Genomic DNA, 21,641 nt, shown 5'->3' with positions numbered 1-21,641 from the left:
CTTTGGTGCTCCGATTCACTGATTCGATTCGTAAAGCTCTGAAGCAGTGTTTTGAAATCGGCCCATGTAGATATTGTTGAAAAGTCTTTATTTTGTTTTTTTGGCACACAAAAAGTATTCTTGTCGCTTTATAATATTAAGATAGAACCACTGAACTCACATGAACTGTTTCAAATATGTTTTTAGTACCTTTATGGACCTTGAGAGTTTGAATGGCTTTGCTCTCAATAGAGGCCTCACTGAGCCATCGGATTTCATCAACAATATCTTAATTTGTGTTCCGAAGATGAACGAAGGTCTTATGGGTGTGGAACGACATGAGGGTGAGTAATAAATGACATTACCCTTTAACTGTGTTTGCATGCTATTTTTTTTTTTTTTTTTTTAAACAAATTCCAATTTGTTTGATATTTTGTTATATAATCCAAAAGCATCCACCGTATCTCATTTCAGAGTAAATTTACTACTATTCAAATTTTTGGAGTTGGTAAAATGTTTTCTTATGCTCAACAAGGCTGCATTTATTTGAAAAATACAGAAAAAAACAGTAATATTGTGAAATATTATTACAATTTAAACTACGTGCCTTCTATTTTAATAGATTCTAAACGTAATTTATTCCAGTGATGGCGAAGCTGAAATTTCAGCATCATTACTCCAAGTCTTCAGTGTCACATGATCCTTCAGAAATCATTTTAATTTGCTGATTTGGTGCTAAAGAAACATTTAGTCTTATTATCAATTTTGAAAACAGTTGTACTGCTTATTATCGTTCAGGAAACCAAGACACATTTCTTTGATTAATAGAAAGAAAACGAAGAAAAAGAAGAAACGCTTCCTTGTTAAATAAATATGTTACTGACCCCAAACTTCTGAACAGTAGTGTTTCATTATTCATTTATTTATACAGTCAGCCACTTGGTCTGTAATGATCAAAACGGCAACAAAATGTACTTAATGTGACTTAACCAATCAGAAATCTTGGGAGTGAGAAACAGCTAAACACTGTGGTTGAGGTTGGATTTAACCTTTAAACACTGTCTGCATGATTCATTGATGTTGTGGTAAACTTGTTTGCACACACTCACAGAGCTGACAACTTCTACTGCACTTAAGTCACAAAGAGTATCTTTGCATAAGTGTTGCACAGGAGACATCTCTCAAAATACATGTGCTGATGTGAAAGGAAAGTGGTAAATTTAGTAGTTCTATCAGCTCTTACAAATCCAGCGCAGTGTTCACAGAATGTTGGCTTCAGGTAGGTCATCTCCTGGAAGTTGTGAATAAATCCAGGACCCATCTTACACTGCAGCAGCGGGTTTGCACGCAGGAAATACGCCATCATCTCATCCTTACTGATCAATCCATCCCTGAAAACAAACACAGAAAGGGATCATCATGATATCCTCCATGCAGCTCATAGAGCAGTCAACATAACTCTTTCTTTGCTAGTGCTCTTCCTGTGTCACAACAGGTACAGTATCTGAATAGAAGTGTGAATGCAGGGGTCAGGACAAATGCGTGCAGTCACGCGCAGTAATGCGGTTTGAGCGCTGTACTGCTAATATGAACCACAGAAGACGCCTGGGGAATTTCTGAGTGTGTGTGAGAGTCTTTCTGTGCCTGATTCTGTGCGTCCCACACCAGGAGGCATGACCTTCAGCCTTTTAACAATGCGGCAGGTAAGCCACACTAAGCAACAGCATGTCCTGAAGTGACTAAACCGTACACATGCTGAATTTTTAACCTTTGACCATTAAAAATAAATACGCTTTAAATGCTATATGCATTCATCCAGTTGTACAGAAAGTATCAGGCTCAAAAAAAATGCTGTATTTTCACAAAATTCATAAAAACACGGCACTTTAGTGCTCTTTAAAAATGTATTATTGTTGTTTAAATATTACATCATGGTGTTGTGTAGTCTGCACGCCATGCTCTGCTCCATTTGCAGCAATAAAACATACTTACAAATTTAGCACGGTTGAGAAGAACCCTTTAAGGAATTGCCAGACGCATTACATTGACCCTGTCGGAAAGGAGACGATGTACTGAAAATGTGTCTCCTCCAATATCATTGAATCTCTGCCCAGGCTTATAAACGATCATCGACACAGACTATGATCTGCTCTCGCCAAGAAACGCTATTAGCAGTTTGGCACTGCAGGGGTCTGTTACACATTTTGTGTGTGTGTGTTTCCTACTTACTGGTCTTTATCAAGCACGCAGAAGGAATCGAGGAAAGGGAAATTTGCAGCGATACTCTCAAAGTCTTCCTGAGATATGTATCCGTCATGGTCGTGGTCATAGTTTCGAAAGACAGACTTTACATGCAAAAAAACAACACATGAATACCCAAGTTTAGTGACTTGGTTGTAATCAGCAAAAGCTAATTACGTACATACATCTTCTGTTAAATGACTGGACTGTTCTTTGTACATTGATATGATCTACCATATAACCAGATTCTTCTGAATAAACCACTCAGGAAGTTTGGAGTCACTGAAATATGCTTGACATAATCAGCCCCTTATATTCAAAGCTGATTTGAATTTATATAGAACACGAAAAGGTTTTTAGTATCATAAATGTCTGTGAGTGTTGTTGTTGACAATATCTTACATCTACGACCTTCCTGATGTGTTTGTTGACCACTGAAGGATCCGGTTTGGTTGTGACCCCAGAGGCCCAGTCCAGTGGAGCCAGAGGTTTGTTCGGTGTTGTGGGTGATGTTGGCTGCGGAAAGACATAGATGTTATCAAATCGATTATGTTCAGTGCAAAATTTTTACAAAAGCTCTTTGAGAGAGCCAGTCAATATGTTGTGACCACAATATCAAATGGATTTCAGTGGAAGATAGAAAATTATGAAAATTAAAAGACCCAAACGTGTTGATTAAGTAGCTTTGAGTCATACCTCACTGATAAAAACTTTAGGGTTTTAATTAAAAAAAAAATATATCATATGTTCATAAAGGATGCATTTATTTGATCAAGTAATATTATTACAATTTTCTATTCTAATATATCTTAAAATGTAATTTATTTCAGTTATGGCAAAGCTGCATTTTCAGCATCATTACTCCAGTCTTCAGTGTCACATGATCCTTCAGAAATCATTCTGATATGCTGATTTGCTGCTCTAGAATGAATGTTATTGAAAAACAGCTTTGTGGAAAAACAGCTTTGTGGAAACTGATACATTTTTCTTCAGGATTCTTTGCTAAATAAAAAAAACATTTATTTTTAAATACAAATCTTTTTTACTTTTGATCAATTTAATGCATTCTCAATGAAAATATTAATTTCTTTTGAACAGTAGTGTAGTGTATTAGCAAAGCAAGCATGGGCCGTAGTCATCTTACCTGAGATTTGGGGTTACGGGGTTCTCTGAGCAGGGACAGCTCATAAATTTCATCCTCTGTGTAGTACAGATCTAAGGACAGCTTTACACAAACAGACATAAAATTGAATTAAAATCACTAATTTCCTTTGAGGATAAAACCACTGTAATTCAGTGCTGCTGTCAGACTTGAACTGTGTATGCAGATTTATGACCACAGATGTGTAAGCTGAACTCACATTGAGCAGGTAGATCAGATCCATGTTGGGCTCCACCTGAGCCACAGCGCTCTGCAGGGACACCAGCTCATTAAAGGTGAGATACAGCTGCTGCATCTTCACGATGTTCACTTTCCCATCCTCCACCCAGTCTGGGAAGACCACGTGCACGGCAATCAGGTCCTTCAGGTGAACGCCTAGGATTGGGATCTTAAACCCTTCGCTTTCACTGAAGGCTTTGCGGTAAGCACAGTAATTACCGTTTGACGAAACCAGTTCTGTCATTTCATTCCAGATCTGTCAATAGCAAGAGAAAATGACAGTTCCTGAAATGAATCAACTCTTTCTGTTATATGTTCTTGATATCACATGTCTGACCATTTGTTTTTTTCTTATTAGTGGATTTCTACGAAACATCAAACCAACATCTGCAAAACATTTTTGTACAACCAGCTTCAATTCCCTGAGCCATTTTATAAATATGTTTCTGGTATTTTTCATATGATTATATCTAAAATGTTTCCCAAAGGTGACATCAACTCCCTCACAAGTGGGAGTTGTCCTTCAATGACAAGTTGACTTAACGGACAAGGGCGTGAATAGTTTCTCAATTCTTGCACCTTTGTGACCTCTGGGCTGAGGTGAGAATGAGTTTCCTTCAAGCGGGAAATCGAGCTGTGACTCAGACCCCCGACCACAGCCATCAGTGTGTTAAAGTTCTGCAGGTGGAGCAGTTTCTGAAGGAGAGAAAAAGAGACAGACAGACGAACGGATAGATACAAAAGACATGCATTAGGCAAGGCAAGGCAATGCTTGTTTATTTATATAGCGCATTTCATACATAATAGTAAATTTCAAAGTGTTTACATAAAAAGTAATTAAAATAATCATAAAATAATCACAACAGATGCATAAGAAATAAAAAAATAACAATAAAAACATAGATTAAAACTGATTAAAATTATTACTAAATTCTGGGTGTCCCTATCTGAATGAAAGAGTCTGAGAGTATCGATTTGTTATTTTACACTAGTAGCAACACCGAATTTCCGACTGTCTCTTCATCCCTAATAAAGTGTGTAAATTTTACTATGTCTGCTTGTGATGGCTTCCAGCATATCTTCACCACCCAGTGCAACATTAGACAGACAGACGATAAATAGACAGACAGACAGACGATAGATAGATAGACAGACAGTCAGATAGATAGACAGTTGGACAGACAGACAGACAGACAGACAAATAGCCAGATAGACAGACAGACAGACAGACAGACAGATAGATAGATAGATAGATAGATAGATAGATAGATAGATAGATAGATAGATAGATAGATAGATAGATAGATAGATAGATAGATAGATAGATAGATAGATAGATAGATAGATAGACAGTTGGACAGACAGACAGACAGACAGACAGATAGACAGACAGATAGGTAGACAGTTGGACAGACAGACAGTTGGACAGATAGACAGACAGTCAGATAGATAGACAGTTGGACAGACAGACAGACAGATAGAGAGACAGTCAGATAGGTAGACAGTTGGACAGACAGACAGATAGACAGACAGTCAGATAGGTAGACAGTTGGACAGACAGACAGACAGACAGATAGACAGACAGTCAGATAGGTAGACAGTTGGACAGACAGACAGACAGACAGACAGACAGACAGACAGATAGAGAGACAGTCAGATAGGTAGACAGTTGGACAGACAGACAGACAGACAGATAGAGAGACAGTCAGATAGGTAGACAGTTGGACAGACAGACAGATAGATAGATAGATAGATAGATAGATAGATAGATAGATAGATAGATAGATAGATAGATAGATAGATAGATAGATAGATAGATAGACAGACAGACAGACAGACAGACAGACAGATAGATAGATAGATAGATAGATAGATAGATAGATAGATAGATAGATAGATAGATAGATAGATAGATAGATAGATAGATAGATAGATAGATAGATAGATAGATAGATCCATTAGTTCACATATGATCTAGGCCTTTTCATTTACAGCATAATTGCACAAGTGCTGGCTGATCTCATAAAAGCACAGCTCTCCTTTATTACTGGAGCTCCAGCAACTCGACAGCTCGACACTTAACATCTATTAGCTGACATGGATCATGCCCAGCAGGCCTTAAAACAGATACTAAAAGCACAGGCTTTGTACTGAAGGGATGCCTGGGTGCTCTTCACAATAGAGGCGTTTTATACACCCCCGGCGGCGTGAGAGCAGGCAGGCGGCTTCCTCGCACTCTTTCGCTGGCAGACATTAACATATCAAAGCGCCTGGAAATGTCATCTAGCTGCTTTCAGAATGCACTAACAGAACCTGGTTTGCTGGGTGAAGGGTCTCGCATTTGCGTGAATCAACGTACAGTTAGACAGCGTCTCGCATCAGTGCGTTACTCAGTATTATTTTTATAATGAGCTATTCAATCATTTCATGGGCTTCATCACCTTACATTACGTTACATTTAGTTGCATTTCCTGCACTTTGATTTACTTTCATATGTTTTATTTATTTCTTGCTCCGGTGTTATTATAAATTATATTAATGATTTAGGAATATTACAATCCTTTTTAGACAGGCTAATAAACTTTTATCAACTTAGATAATAGTTTTGAAAATCTCTGGTCTGCTTCTATTACTAATTTTGAATTACTTAAATGTGCCTTTGTCAGACATGAAGATAAATGTATGTTCTTACCTGTGCGACATGGATGTATTTGTTGATGACCTCTGCTCTGTGCTGAGGGGTGAGTTTACTAAGAACCATCAGCTGAACCCACTGAGAGATCCCATTAAACAGAGCGATGGAGCGCTCTAATGTGGGGTTATCTACTAGACAGCCATGAATCACGTAACTCTGGTAATCTGTGAACTGAGGACAAAAACATATTGAGACATATTCATACTTATTTATTTATTTTATTTTATTTATTTATTTATTTATTTTTGTTTTTGTTTTGTTTTTTTGGGGGGGAGGGGAGATTTCTGTCATTAAAGGTGTCCTAGATTCAAAAATTTAATTTACCTCGGAAAAGTTAAATAACAAGAGTTCAGTACATGGAAATGACATACAGTGAGTCTCAAACTCCATTGTTTCCTCCTTCTTATATAAATCTTATTTGTTTAAAAGACCTCAGAAGAACAGGCGAATCTCAACATAACACCGACTGTTACATAACGCCCCAATATTTGCATATGCCAGCCCATTTTCCCAACATTATGAAAGGCATTAGACAAGGGCAGCCAGTAATGTCTGGATCTGCACAGGTGAATCAACAGACTAGGTAAGCAAGCAAGGACAATAGCAAAAAATTGCAGATGGAGCAATAATAACTGAAATGATTCATGATAACATGATATTTTTAGTGATATTTATAAATTGTCTTTCTAAATGTTTCGTTAGCATGTTGCTAATGTACTGTTAAATGTGGTTAAAGTTTCCATTGTTTCTTACTGTATTCACGGAGCTGTCGCTATTTTCATTTTTAAACACTTGCAGTCTGTATAATTCATAAACACAACTTCATTCTTTATAAATCTCTCCAACAGTAGCATTAGCCGTTAGCCACAGAGCATAGCCTCAAACTCATTCAGAATCAATGTAAACATCAAAATAAATACCGTACTTGCGCAATTAGACATGCTGCATGACGAACACTTTGTAAAGATCCATTTTGAGGGTTATATTAGATGTTTGAACTTTTTTTATGTTGTTTAAGGCAAGCGCAAACTCTTGGGGCGTGTGGAGCACCAGATTTAAAGGGCCACACACCCTGAATCGGCTCATTTCTAATTATGCCCCAAAATTGGCAGTTAAAAAAATGAATTAAAAAGAAAATTTATTTTGAGCTGAAACTTCAACAGACATATTCAGGGGACACCTTAGACTTATATTACATATTTAAAAAAAAAGTTCTAGGGCACCTTTAATTAACCTTATATCGTTCTAAACCCATAAGACCTTTATACATCTCAGAACACAAATTAAGATATTTTTGATTAAATATCTGTCCTTTTGAGGTCCAGAAAGGTAAAGACATTGTTAAAATAGTTGTTAATGTTATGAAGCGACTGGAATACTTTTTGTGAACAAAAACAAAACAAAAATAATAATACCTTTTTTCAACAATTTCTTTTCTTTCCTGTCAGTCTCCTATGCCGTTGACGGAGTGAATGCAGTGCAGCGCTTCCATGTTTATGTCCGAACGCCAACTCAGTATTGGCTGACAGTGAGCATCATGACGCATGCCTGTGATGCTGATGCAGGAACACGGAAATGCTGCACTGCGTTCACTACGACAACAGCGTAGGAGACTGACAGGGAAGTGAAGAAATTGTTATTGTTTTTGTTTTGTTTTTGCACACTAAAAGTATTCTCATCGCTTCATAACATTGAGCCACAGTTACTGTAGTCACGTTGACTTTTTGGACCTCAAAAATGTGGAATGACATTGCTGCCTATGTGTGGTTTAGAAACCATTGAATTTCATCCAAAATATCTTAATTTGTGTTCTGAAGATGAACAAAGGTCTTACAGGTTTGGGACGACATGAGGGTGATTAATAAATTACACAGAAAATTAATTTTTGTGTGAACTAACCCTTTAAATGTAGGTCCTTAAAGCCAGTACAAATGTCTGAATACCCCCCATTTTTTCAGTCACATGAGAGCAGTTTAGCTTTTTTCAAAGAAGCACAACTTTTCCAGCAACAAGCTACCTTTTGCAACTAGTATGACCAAGTTACAACATTTTACTGAGTGAATAAATATATTTAATTAAATAGTCAGTCCATTGCTTTTTTAAGAGTTTCTATCATATTATTTTTCCAAAGCTTAACACTGATTTAGAAGGGAGCAATGGATAAAGGAAGGATGTTTGTTAACTAAAAAAAAAACTTGAGTGTTAGGTGCTAAGAATAACAATGCAGGACGATGGAAAAAATCAGCAGAGCTGACAAGAGAACTAAAGTACATTCTCATATGCATAGTCTTTTTCTTTCTATATCACAAAAACAAACACGCACACATTATCTTTACTGACGCAAGTCCTCTACAGCTGCTGGCTTTCCCAGGTGAAATACACACTCTATTTTTCCATTTCCACTGTGCACACTAACCGATATCCTCCTGATGGACTTGTACTCTAAGAAGGTGAGGTGTTCGGCCAACTCAATGGGTTCCAGGTGATCAAACAGCAGTGACGCTTTGCCCTTCTTCACCTGCTTCTTTCGCTGAGTCAGTTTACGCATCCAGTCATACGAAGGACTGAAGAGACAAACATGTTTTCACTGTTCATTCATTGTGTATCACTACACAATTCATTAAATCTGTTTTATTTCAGGATTATTATCTACTTTTCTCTAAAAATAACAATAACCATGTTAATTGAATATAATATTAAGAAAATGGAACTTCTTCTATATAAAGTCACACTGTAGGCTACAAAAAAAAACAAAAAAACAGCTTAAGCTCATTACCCAAATACAACAAGACATCTGTCATAATCACAGAAGATAATCATGAAATAATTTCATGAATTAGAATGTGTGAAATTTAAGATGCCATTCAGTGTTAATTAGTGACAAAGGACAAGTGACAGGTGCCTAATGCTCTATGCAATCATTTCCACATAATCTGAATCAGTGATTAAAACACACGCTCATTAGTGTCAAGTTATTATTCCATAAAAGGGCAACATTTGATTTTACAGCACTGTATTTTCATTTCAATCAAAACGGTAGTCATGATTAAAGCCAAATAGGTCAATAGTGATGACAGTCGATGATCGGCATGCTGTGAGTGTTTGTGTGTTGCAACGGCACTCACATTGTAGAAATGTCAAGTAGTTTAATGTGCTCGTCACCACCCAGCTGAGCGGCTGCATCTCGAAATTCTTCTGTAAGGCGGATCAAACCTAGATCCAGATCAAACTCTGCAGGGAATTCAGCTATCCAGTACCTACACACACAAGTTTGAAAACTGTAAATTACATTGAACTTTCATTGCAGTGGATATACACATAGTGTTTATTAAAATGAACAAATGGTTCTCCGTATTTAAAGGGTTAGTTCACCCTCATGTCGTTCCAAACCCGTAAGACCTCTGTTCATTTTCGGAACACAGTTTAAGATATTTTAGATTTAGTCCGAGAGCTTTCTGTCCCTCCATTGAAAATGTTTGTACGGTATACTGTCCATGTCCAGAAAGGTAATAAAAACATCATCAAAGTAGTCCATGTGACATCAATGGGTTAGTTAGAATTTTTTTAATCGAAAATACATTTTGGTCCAAAAATAACAAAAGCTACGACTTTATTCAGCATTGTCTTCTCTTCCGGGTCTGTTGTCAATCCGGGTTCACGACTCCGCAGTGACGCTGCTGATGTAAGGCGCTGCTGACGTGTTATCTAGTGCGCCTGAGCTTCGTTTACAGTCTGAGGGAGACGCACGCTGTATTCAAGCATTGAATTGTTTGTATTTTGGTATTGCTATATTTTTTAAAATGGTGCGTAAGTGTGCATGTCCTAATTGCCAAAAACAACAACGTAAAGTGCATTACCAACGCCGACAGATGAAAGGATTCAATGGAATCAATTCAATGGAAAGGATCCCGGAAGAGAAGACAATGCTGAATAAAGTTTTTGTTATTTTTGGACCAAAATTTATTTTCGATGCTTCAACAAATTCTAACTAACCCACTGATGTCACATGGACTACTTTGATGATGTTTTTATTACCTTTCTGGACATGGACAGTATACCGTACAGACATTTTCAATGGAGGGACAGAAAGCTCTCGGACTAAATCTAAAATATCTTAAACTGTGTTCCGAAGATGAACGGAGGTCTTACGGGTTTGGAACGACATGAGGGTGAGTCATTAATGACATCATTTTCATTTTTGGGTGAACTAACCCTTTAAGAGAAACTTTATATATTTTTGTCTACTCCAGTTGATTCTGTTGTCATTTCACAAACTCATTAACATTTCAGCCAAAAAAAAATCCAACCTGCTGTTGTAACGGCAGATTGATGTATTGCTTGTCCAATCACATCGTTTTTAAAACAGAAGCTACTATCAGTGCTGTTCTAGCTGCCGTGTTTAATTCCGTTTGTTGTCAGGTAACATCTAAAACTGCAGCCTTGAGAAAATGTTCAAACACATCATCACCATGCTTACTTGTGGGGAAATGTGACCTTGAAGCACAGTTTGTCTAGACCACAAACGCAAAACATAGAAACAGCTCACGACTCTGCAAACATTTTTCTTGGTTTGCTGTCTGTGTTAAACACATCTTACCCTTACAAAAAAAGGTACTGAGGTGGCACCATAGTACAGTGGTGGCATAATACTTTTGATGTAAGGGTTACCATATTTATATGCAGCAATGTTCATTTTCCCGCCACTCCTTGGTTATTATAGTTCCTGTCATTATGAGTTTGTTGATTTTAGCTGTGGTGGTAATTACTGTGTTGATCCTCCCTGTTTACCTGTTTTGTGGAATATTATTAAACTTGTTGTTGGAACTTTATTCATTGTCTGTTTACCTGCAACCACCCGTGACAAATGACTTTGTTGCTTTCAGTGCATATGTGCATACGCAGTGAGGTTTGCTGCAGTGGCTCATGAGAGCCACTAATTCTCTTACACGGAGGAGTTTTGCCGTCTTGCTGTCACCAGTCCCCTTTGATTATGAATTATTGAATTATTGATTATTGAATTATTACCATCCCATTGACCTCCCAGATACCTCTGGACTTAACTGGAGGGAGGCCATCATTAGGTGTCTGGAGAGCATCTTGCACCATTCCAGAGCACAGCCAGACCCAGAACCCGAATCACGACCATCGACCATGGAGAATTTGTGTGAGCCCCCCGCAGATTGAGAGGGACAACCCGCCGCGATGAGTGAGCCAGAACCCAAGGAGAAGACAGCACTTACACCATCGCCCCAGAAGAGGAGCTCCACAGTTATCGGTTATCACTGTTAGTTCTGAGGTGTAAAAGTTGCTCTCATTGGTCTCACGAATATGCACCGAGCCCTTGACATCAGCGGCTGAAGGAGTAGTGAATGTGGACAGTGAGGACTGGCTGATTGACTGGGAAACAGAGATATTGTCTCCCACCCTATCCCGGTACTTCATCATCGCTGTTTCTAAACAGCACAAAAATCTGTATGGATTATGACTTTTCTGTTGAGCCTTCATCATCGCTGCTTCTAGAAAGCAGTAAGATCGATATGGTCTAATGTTTAATGACAGCATTGAGAATTTTATGGATGGTGTCTTACCTACAATAATCAAGGCCACATCCACACAAAGCCAGAGCTTTCCCTATCAGACCTTTTTTTTCCCTCATCTCAAGAAATATCTGCGTACTCACGAATCCACTGAAATTGACTCAAAACGATGTAGTATACATACCAGATCAGTATGTGGCACCGTAATTCTCCCACAGAGATACACTAAAAACGGAGAATAAGACTTGGAGCATGCGCATAAACTTTGCGCACAGTATACAAGCTTTAGTTAAACTTAGTAATAAAGCTTTACTTTAGTAAAGCTAATAGGCTCAGTAGCTTCTGCGGCACGAACACAAGCACGTCGCTATTGTTGCTGTTGTTGGTGTTACGTTATGTAGCGGTGTGTGACTAGAGTCGAGATGTGGGGTGATGACATCATTGTTTCACAAAATACATAGATTGGCTGTACACACAAAAACTCAAGGGTGTCGTTTTCAGATTTATCCACTCTGGGACCCGGTTTCATAAAATAGCAGTTTTAGGCTCATTTTTACATATACATCTAAATGTGTTTCTCCTGTGCAAGAGGCACTGCCTCCAGCCTCCGATCTCTTCGCTCCACCTTGACCCGTCGGCCTATCGGCTCTGCCTTGGCTCCTCCCACCTTCGGCTCCACCGGAGACCCTTGGCCTTGTGGCTCCAACGGGTTCCTTCATCCCACTGGCTCCTCCTTGGTCACTTTACTTCCATCACAGACTAATAGGCCTTCCGCTGCGCTCCGTCCCTCCACCCCTATGGCTACAGTGGGTTCCTCCTTCCTTTCAGGTGCACCTTGGTCCTCGGTCACACAGGCATTGCCTCAGTCCTCGGGAACTCAGGCTCTGCCTTCAACGCTCATCGCCGCAGCATCACCTAGGTCTCCAGTGCCAGCGATTTCACTCAGTTCCATTGGCCCTCTGTCTGCGCCTATGGATCCATCGGCCTAGTCTCCCTTAGTCGTTCCCCAGCTGTCATCAGCCACAACATTATCTTGACTCCTCCCTCCCATCAACTCTGCAGTGGGCTGTCGTCACTGCTGGGCTTTGGTCTGCACCATCTGGCTTTTTCCATCATCGCTGCCCAGGGAATCGTTGTCGTCCACTTGCCACCGTTCCTCTGTCACTGCCTCCTTTTACGATCGCTTCGCCACATCCTCGTTCGCCTCCAAATGCCCTCAATCCCTCCCTCTGTTCTTTTCAGGTACGGCACGAGGTCACGCCTTGCCGGAGGGGGTTGTAATGTCTCAGTTATGTTCAGTTTGTTTTACCATTCATGGACTTTTAGTTTGTATTCACTAGTTGTCTATTTTCCTTTGTTAATTTTCCCACCACTCCTTGGTTACTATGGTTTCTGTGATTATGACTTTGTTGGTTTCAGCTGTGCTTGATTAATTACCTTGTTTTGTCTATGTGAGTTGTATCCTTGCCTGCACTCATTGTCCGGTCACATCTACATTTAGTGTGTTGCTCCTGCCTGTTTGCCTGCTTTGTGGAATATTATTATTAAACTTGGTGTTGGAACTTTATTCATTGTCTTTTTTTGTTTACCTGCAACCTCCCCTGCAACCACAACTATATAATCCTACAGGATTATATAGGATATTTTACAAAATGACGTTTAAACAGGAGGAGAAAATTCTTCTTGTTTTTTTTTTTTCTTTTCCTTTTTTGTTGTTGATATTAAAGGCTGTGCATCCAATGGGCTACAATATTTTGGCAAATTAGGCCAAAATTGACAGATTGTTTACATGCCCAAAGTATTAAACAAAATACTAATGTATCTTCAGCACCAAAACAGAATATTAAAATGATTTCTGAAGGATCATGTGACACTGAAGACTGATAATGTCTTCTGAAATGCCATCAAAGGAATAAATTGAAAAACATTTTAAAATATATTCATATAGAAAACAATATTACATTGTAATATTTCTCAACATTATGGTTTATATACTGTTTTTACGGTACTAATCAAAGAAATGCAGCCTTGGTGAGCACAAGAGATGTCTTTCAAAACCTGTTTAAAAAATATTATTAACATTAAACAAACAATGGTATTACTATTGTACTACTATGCACAGATCTTGTTTATGTGGGGAAGAAGTTGATTTCCTTTAGACCTTCTGAAACACAGCAACTCCAGCCCGGATGGATATATCCAGTAAATATCAAAGCTACATTTAAAATCAAGTAAGGTTACTTTTCCCCCAACAGGATGCAGTTTTACAAAACACTGACCTCCTTCATTTTGTGATGTTTTTGTTTTGGTGACTCTCACCGAGTCCCCGGAGAAAGGAACGGATGAAGCGTATTTATGTCAGATGCATGCCATTTATCATTAATTATGTAGATGTTTTTGACTGCCGGTCTCTCTAAGGGCACTGAGACATAAAAACACATTCCTTTTCTTGCTTTTCCGTTTTTGTTAAACATAAACATCAACTGGAATGTGTGTCCAGCATGAGTCAGAGTGACATCATGCAGTAACAACCAAAGGGTGTTTGTATTGTGGATCAGTGCATATTCGTGAGACCAATGAGAGCAGCGGTCAACTTTTACACAACACCTAAAAACTAACACTGATAAGTTACACTAACCACAGGTGTGTGCGCATTGGAAACAGAGCAAAGTTTTTTTGTTTTTTTTTTACTTTTGCAACTTTCATATCAGATCAGAGAAAAACCTGTCTATTCACATTTTTTTATAATTTAATACAATGATTTAAATTGCTAATTACATTAATAATATATGTAAACATAATAAACATGTATTGAAGTATACATGTTTGAAACTCAAAACTAAAAGTTAGCATGATGAGCTAAAAGTCGAACTGATATATTAACATGCATTTCAAAATGCTTTTTTGCTTTAACGACAAGCTCCACAAGTTGCATAAAACCTGACGATCATGTTCTCTAGCATGATCCATAGAACATTTTGTTCAAAGAATATCACAAAAGAGTTCACATGGTGACCTAGAAATCCTTAATATCTTTATTAATTTTGCATTTCTTTGTCTAAAAGTTTTTAAAATTATAAAACCCATTTAAAAACCCTGTTTATTTCCAGTTTTAAATAATATTTTGATTCCCAGATTATTATATAGCCTTAAATAGTCTATTCTAAAAACAAATCCTAAAAAATCCTGAATGAAAACTTGTGGTTTTGTTGGAGGCTGAACAGATCTGAAAAGATCTGAAAACTGGCAGGCAGATGTGAATAGAGAAGAAAGGAAAGGTGGCCTGAGGAGATGTGCTCTGTGAATAATGGATGGACAAAACGCTGATTCATTCTTTGCTGTGCACTAAAAGACAAAATGTCCACTGTGGACAAACGTCCGTCTGAAGGAGCGATGCCTGTCCTTGTGACATCATCACTCTACACGCTGAGCGCAGGCGACAGTCACGCAGCCTCCGGAGAAATAGAGGAAGAACAGAAGGGAAATAAAAAAAACGAAAACACTAAATAATAGCCTCCTCACGATATGTTCTGCCACGGGTTGTTGCCTAGCAATGCAAATAAACACCTTAAATTCTTCTGAAGGGGAAGCTAATGGGGAATAAAGGGGTTGTTTATCATGTTTAACGGAAGCTGTTTTTATTTACCTCATTAAATAACAGATCTTCAGTCGTGTCCGCTGGCAGTCATCTCCCCGACAGTCACGATACGTGATAGAGAGTCAAGGAGAATTAAACATGCTAGAGAATAAATAGATATGCACATACAGTATGCACACAGAGCTATACAGCTATGCAATGAATGAATGAATGAACATGAATTCAAGTGACATTTACTTACTTACGTAAAACAGTGAAAGTTAAAAGAGTTTTTACATGAAAGTAGCTGATGCACACTTTTACGTAAAAACTCACAAAAAGAGGTTTCTTGGGTTTAAACTGATTGCAATTATGACTAAGAAATGCTTGGACTAGCATCATTTCCTTAGAGATGCCACTTGGTATCTACTGAGCGATCTAACACCACACAGCCTTATAAACAAATATCTACTGAAACATCACACACAAACCACACACACGCTCATACTGGATTGCCACAGGATATATAATCAGAAGTTTCCCAGCGAGCTCGGTGGAGGACACATACCAGCGATGCATCAGCAGAAGGGTTCGAGGGAGCTGATTTTCATGCAGCTCTCCTTCATCATCTATAACAGAGAGAGACAGTCAGGAAGAGGGATAAATATTATATTATAAGAAATATAGATATATTATATACCAAATTCAATAATAATATACTTTGAGAAAAAACACAATGTGAATAATGGAGAAAGAGAAACACTTTTTTTGTATATAGCAGATTTAAGAATAGCAGCTTAAAAATATACGTATGATATGAGATACAGTATGATATAGATATGAGAAAAATTTGATATAAAGATAATCAGTAAACAATCAATGATATGGATTAATAACAAGATCAGTAATTATTATGAGGAGTAATGGGAATTATAAAAGACTATGACAATGATCAATTTCAGTCATTAAAGGATTAGTTCACTTTAAACTGAAAATTCCCCCAAGCTTTACTCACCCTCAAGCCATTCTAGGTGTACATGACTTTCTTCTTACTGATGAACACAATCAGAGTTATATTAAAGGGGTGGTTCAATGCTATTTCACATATTTTTTTGTTAGAGCGCGTTGGATAGAAACTGCGCCTCTGGGCGCGTCGACTTTGCTTATTACACACAGGGATGCGCATCACACAAACATGCCAAATATTAAAAACAAAAGGATTACAGTGTAAAAGAATATTATTGTGTAGGCTACATAAATATAAAAATGTAACTTCGTTTACCTTCTAACTAAACGTCGCGCACGAGCAGATCGGTTTCTTCGCTTGAAAAGCGTTCAGCTTTTCCGCCAACAAATTCCACCATGTAAATAGCAATCCGCCATGGCGCGAGCGCATCTCGCTCTTAAAGGGAATGGGAGATGACACTCTGATTGGTTTATTGAACGTTACACCCATTACTCATTAAGAGAATAGGGACAACCCATTTCAAAAATGGGCCCCGGCGCACGGACCGTTTTTCCGTCGTTAAAATAGCAAAAGTGGATTTGGACACGCCCTGAGTACACCTGCGCCATGCGCTTTACACTTTGCGTTTAGATCGTTAAAATAGGGCCCATTGTCTTTTAAAGTTATGGCAGTTTAATGCCTACAAAAACGACCAGTTTGGACTACACCGAGCTTCTTCCCGGGTTGGTGACATCATAAACCCTGCAAAACACGCCCCGGGAACACACAACAAAGTGGATGAGGTCATCTGGCGTGGCATAATGATAGAGTTGTGTACACCGTCAAAAGATAATAGAACCCATTATAATCTGATATTTTCTACACTGGATGTGCCATTAAAGACAGCTTCCAGAATCTACACGAGTTCAATGCTGGATTAGCACAAAGGCTATTACTGAAAGATGAAGCAGTTCCCACTTTAAAAGCTGAAGCTGATGTTTATTGGCTTCAAACTGTTAGTAAGTTTTATTGTTTGTACATGTCTTTTAAACGTATAATGTTAGTTCTGTTGCTATTTTTTGGTTGCATCAGGGATGTAAACAAAGACCAACGTGTTTTTGCTTTGCTAGCCAGTTAGCTAAATTCTACAAACACCAACAAACTTCTCTGTTCATAGACAAACAGTTATTCATGCTATAAATTAAACGATACCTTTACAAAAATGCGACTACTCAGTCATGTATTCGGCTACAGTAAAGCTTTAATCAGCATGAAACTGTATATTGAAAGCTAATAAACAGTAGTGACAGCACATCTAAACACTTTGACACAAATACTAAATGAAATACCATTCATAAATGTCTTTAACGTCCCTGCTTTACCCTCTTCACCTGGGTCTGATTCAGGCTCAATTTGATACAGCAATATAGACGCCATTATTTACATTTTTACCGAAGCCCACATAACAGGTAACAACTAAAATGGTAAGGGGTGTGGCGTTTCCGGATGCTTCAGCGAATCACGATGGCTCTGGATACACTGGGCCAGCTAACCAATCTGAGCACATTGCGTATTTCAGAGGGACTGGCTTCATAGAAGCAGGAAGTCAAACGAGCCGTTCATATGACATTGGATACAGAGGTGTAGAATAAAGGTAAAATATATAAAACTACGGCTTTTTTAAAAAAAACAAAGCATTAAGACATGTTAAATGGTGCCCCAAAAACACAATCAAGCCTAGAAAAAAACCACTGAACCACCCCTGATGCAAAATATCCTGACGTATCCAAGCTTTATAATGGCAGTGAATGGGACCAACAAGTATGAAGCTGAAGAAAGGGGCCGGGGGGTTGGGGGGCTTTAATAAGGGCCTTCTGAATCGTTTGTGTAAGAAAAATATTAATATTTAACAAGTTATGAAGTAAAATATCTAGCTTTCGCCAGACCGCCTTCCATATTCAGCTTATGAAGAAAGTGTAATGCCTCTTGCAGTTCAAAACACTTACGTTACATCCTACGCCTTCCGTGTTAAACTTACGAAGAAAGCGCAACTGACGCAACGACAATTACACTTTTTCCGTTTTTTATATTTTCTTTTTTTTTTTTTTTAAATGTATGTACATTTATAACACTATAATTAGTATTGTATTACCTTTTCATCAAATTACAAAAAAAAAAAAAAAAAACAGTAAACACTGCTGTGAGGGTGTTTCTAATGCAGCGACTATGGGAGTGATGGTAAAGTTTACATCTTTCTCTCTCCTACCTGCCATTATCAATCTCTCGCTGTTTTTTTTTTTCATCTTTTTGATGAAAATTGTGAAAACACTGTTGTTGAGTTTTTCTTTTGCTATTTGAGAACATGTGAACACAAAAAATATATTTAATGTATTCTCTCATTCACTGCCATAGAATTTTACCCAACTATGACGACTTCCACTTCTGAGAAACCCAGAAATGTGAAAAGGGTCTATTGAATAAGGAAGGTGATTTTGTGGAAGCTAGATATTTTACTTTATAACTTGTTAAATATGGATATTTTTCTTGAGCTTCAAACTCGTTGCCCCCGTTCACTGCCATTATAAAGCTTGGATGCGTCAGGATTTTTATTAATATTTCTCTGATTGTGTTCATCAGAAAGAAGAAAGTCATACACCTAGGATGGCTTGAAGGTGAATAAAGCTTGGGGTAATTTTCATTTTAAAGTGAACTAATCCTTTAATATGTTCATTCATTTTAAGGATAGTTATCAGCAACTGTCTGTGATTAAGCAAACAGTGGTCAATAATCACACACAAAGTAAGCCACAATGCCATCAACTGTGACCAATAACAGTGGTGATTTATGGAGATTAATATGATAAATTAATGAATAAATGTAAGATCTAGCAACAGAGCAAATCTATTGGTATTTGATGCACTAGCAGATAGTTTGTATACAATAATGTACAAAATGATAGTTTTGCCATTTTAGTATTCACTCACCAAATGCATGAATGCAGGCATCCAGCAGTAGCTCCAGGGAAGCAGCCTTCCCCAGCGTAAACGACCCCATGACCTCCCGTCCGACCTGACCTCACTGGGACATCCAGCTCTCTGCCATTAGGCAGGCCACTGTCTCTCTCTCTCTCTTCTTTCCTCCTCTCTTCCACGTCTCCTCTCCTTTAAATGTGCTCAATGTGCTCAGCAGAAGAATGGTTGACTCTGTGCCTCACTGCAGAAACAAACAAAACACTGTCAATAATTTGAGAAAGAAAAAAAAAGTTACAGAAATATTTTATGAAGCCTTTCACATGCTTACACCGAGGGGCTTGATAGTGAATGAACCTCTTGCTATGAAGATTGTAAGACCAATCTTAGTCTTTTTCACACTTTCTATGAATGCAGTACAAAACAGGTCATAAAACTCTGACGTGGAGTTTTTTTAAAAAAATCTTTTTCAACAAATCATCATCAAATCATAGTCAAGTGCGTAACCCTTAGAAAATGTTGATCATCAACCTCAGGTGGTCAAACTTAGTATGATACATTTAGTTTTACATTCATTTTATATGAGATATGTTATTTTTTCAAAAAACAAAATAATTAAAATGAAAACATAAAAAATGTATTTATATTTAAAAAATGATATTAAATATAATAAATAATTACATTATAGAAATACATAATAATATAAATATATATATAAATATATAATTCAGAATTTATTCTAAATTAATATATCACTTAGTAAGAGAAAGATAGTTTTTATTTATACACTGCCCTCCAAAGGTTTGGAAACACCTCTGGCAAAGTGTGGTTTTGGATGATATCAGCATAAATCCTTATAATTTTTTGGTGCAAATACATTAAAGTAACTTGACATTATCATTGAAGACCAGCATTAATAATTTTCATTTTGATTACATAATAATGCAATATATACATTGCCCTCCACAAATATTGGCACCCTTAGTAAATATGAGCAAAGTCGGCTGTGAAAAAAAATCTGCATTGTTTATCTTTTTGATCTTTCATTCAAAAAATTCACAAAATTCTAACCTTTTATTGAAGGAAAAGAATTGAAAATGGGGGGGAAAAGCTCATTATGAAATAAATGTTTTTCTCCAATACATGTTTGCCACAATTATTGGCATCCCTAGAAATTCTTCTGAGTAAAATATCTCTGAAGTATATTCCCATTCACATTTACATTTTTTAGCACACCAGTGTGACTAGGAGCATGAAATTGTGCACCAATGACTTCCTGTTCCGCAGGAGTACAAATATGTGTAAACCATTTCCACCATCAGGGAAATAATTAAGAACTTTCAATCAACTAAAGATGTTACAAATCTGCCTGGAAGAGGACATGTGTCTAAATCGTCCTAATGTGCGGTGAGGAGGAAATTTTGAGTGGCCAAAGACTCTTCAAGGATCATAGCTGGAGAATTGCAGAAATTAGTTGAGTCTCAGAAAGCCTAAAAAAATTACCAAACAGCACCTACATCCCCACAAGTTGTTTGGCAGGGTTTCAAGAAAAATCCTTCTTTGCTCATCCAAAAACAAACTCCAGCATATTCAGTTGTCAGACAAGACTGGAACTTCAAATGGGACCGGCTTCTGTGGTAAGATGAAACTAAAAAAAAATAGCTTTTTGGCAGCAAACCCACCAGATGGGTTTGGTGCACACATGGATAAAAAGTACCCCATGTCCACGGTTAAATATGCTGCTGGATCTTTAATGCTGTGAGCCTATTTTTCTGCTGGAGGTCCTGGACATCTTGTTCAGATACATGGTATCATGGATTCTAGCAAATACCAGCAGATAAAAAATCACAACCTGACCACTTCTGCTAGAAATCCAATAATGGGCAGTGGTTGGATCGTCCATCAGGACAATGATCCAAAACAAACATCAAAACCAACACAAAAATGTGTCACTGAGCACGAAATGAAGTTTCTGCCATGGCCATCCCAGTTCCCTGACCTGAAACCTAAAGAAAATGAGTGGAGTGAACTGAAGAGAAGCACCACCAACATGCAGCTGGGAATCTGAAGGATCTATAGAGATTATGTATGAAGGAATGGTCTCTGATCTCTCCTCAGGTGTCATCAGGCATTATAGAAGAAGACTCAGAGCTGTTATCTTGGGAAAAGGACATTGCAATAATTGGGTGCCAATTATTGTGGCCAACATGAACTAGAATAAAAACATTTATTTCATAATGAGTTTTTCCACCCATTATCAATTCTTTTCCTTCAATGAAAGGTTAGAATTCTGTGATTTTTTTTAATGAAAGATCA

At 37.8% G+C, this 21,641-nt stretch overlaps 1 protein-coding gene across 1 annotated transcript in view; it reads right to left on the bottom strand.

Annotated features, from left to right (window-relative positions):
- rasgrp3 (RAS guanyl releasing protein 3 (calcium and DAG-regulated)) overlaps window positions 1-21,641 on the bottom strand; it is a 46,748-nt gene that overhangs the window by 6,583 nt on the left and 18,524 nt on the right. Inside the window, exons 2-13 of the mRNA XM_067366689.1 lie at window positions 19,341-19,569; window positions 15,937-16,039; window positions 15,480-15,542; window positions 9,422-9,553; window positions 8,713-8,860; window positions 6,294-6,467; window positions 4,181-4,297; window positions 3,582-3,857; window positions 3,365-3,445; window positions 2,623-2,736; window positions 2,209-2,324; window positions 1,223-1,370 (exon numbers count right to left, since the gene is read on the bottom strand). Of these exons, the coding sequence (XP_067222790.1) occupies window positions 1,223-1,370; window positions 2,209-2,324; window positions 2,623-2,736; window positions 3,365-3,445; window positions 3,582-3,857; window positions 4,181-4,297; window positions 6,294-6,467; window positions 8,713-8,860; window positions 9,422-9,553; window positions 15,480-15,542; window positions 15,937-16,039; window positions 19,341-19,410 (1,542 nt within the window). The 5' untranslated portion in view covers window positions 19,411-19,569. The remainder of the gene's footprint in view (window positions 1-1,222; window positions 1,371-2,208; window positions 2,325-2,622; window positions 2,737-3,364; window positions 3,446-3,581; window positions 3,858-4,180; window positions 4,298-6,293; window positions 6,468-8,712; window positions 8,861-9,421; window positions 9,554-15,479; window positions 15,543-15,936; window positions 16,040-19,340; window positions 19,570-21,641) is intronic.

Source organism: Chanodichthys erythropterus, chromosome 18 (genome assembly GCF_024489055.1).
Source record: "Chanodichthys erythropterus isolate Z2021 chromosome 18, ASM2448905v1, whole genome shotgun sequence".
Classification (NCBI taxonomy): Eukaryota; Metazoa; Chordata; class Actinopteri; order Cypriniformes; family Xenocyprididae; genus Chanodichthys; species Chanodichthys erythropterus.
The sequence above is the reverse complement of the archived record's forward strand: the minus strand, read 5'-3'. Positions and strand labels throughout refer to the sequence as shown.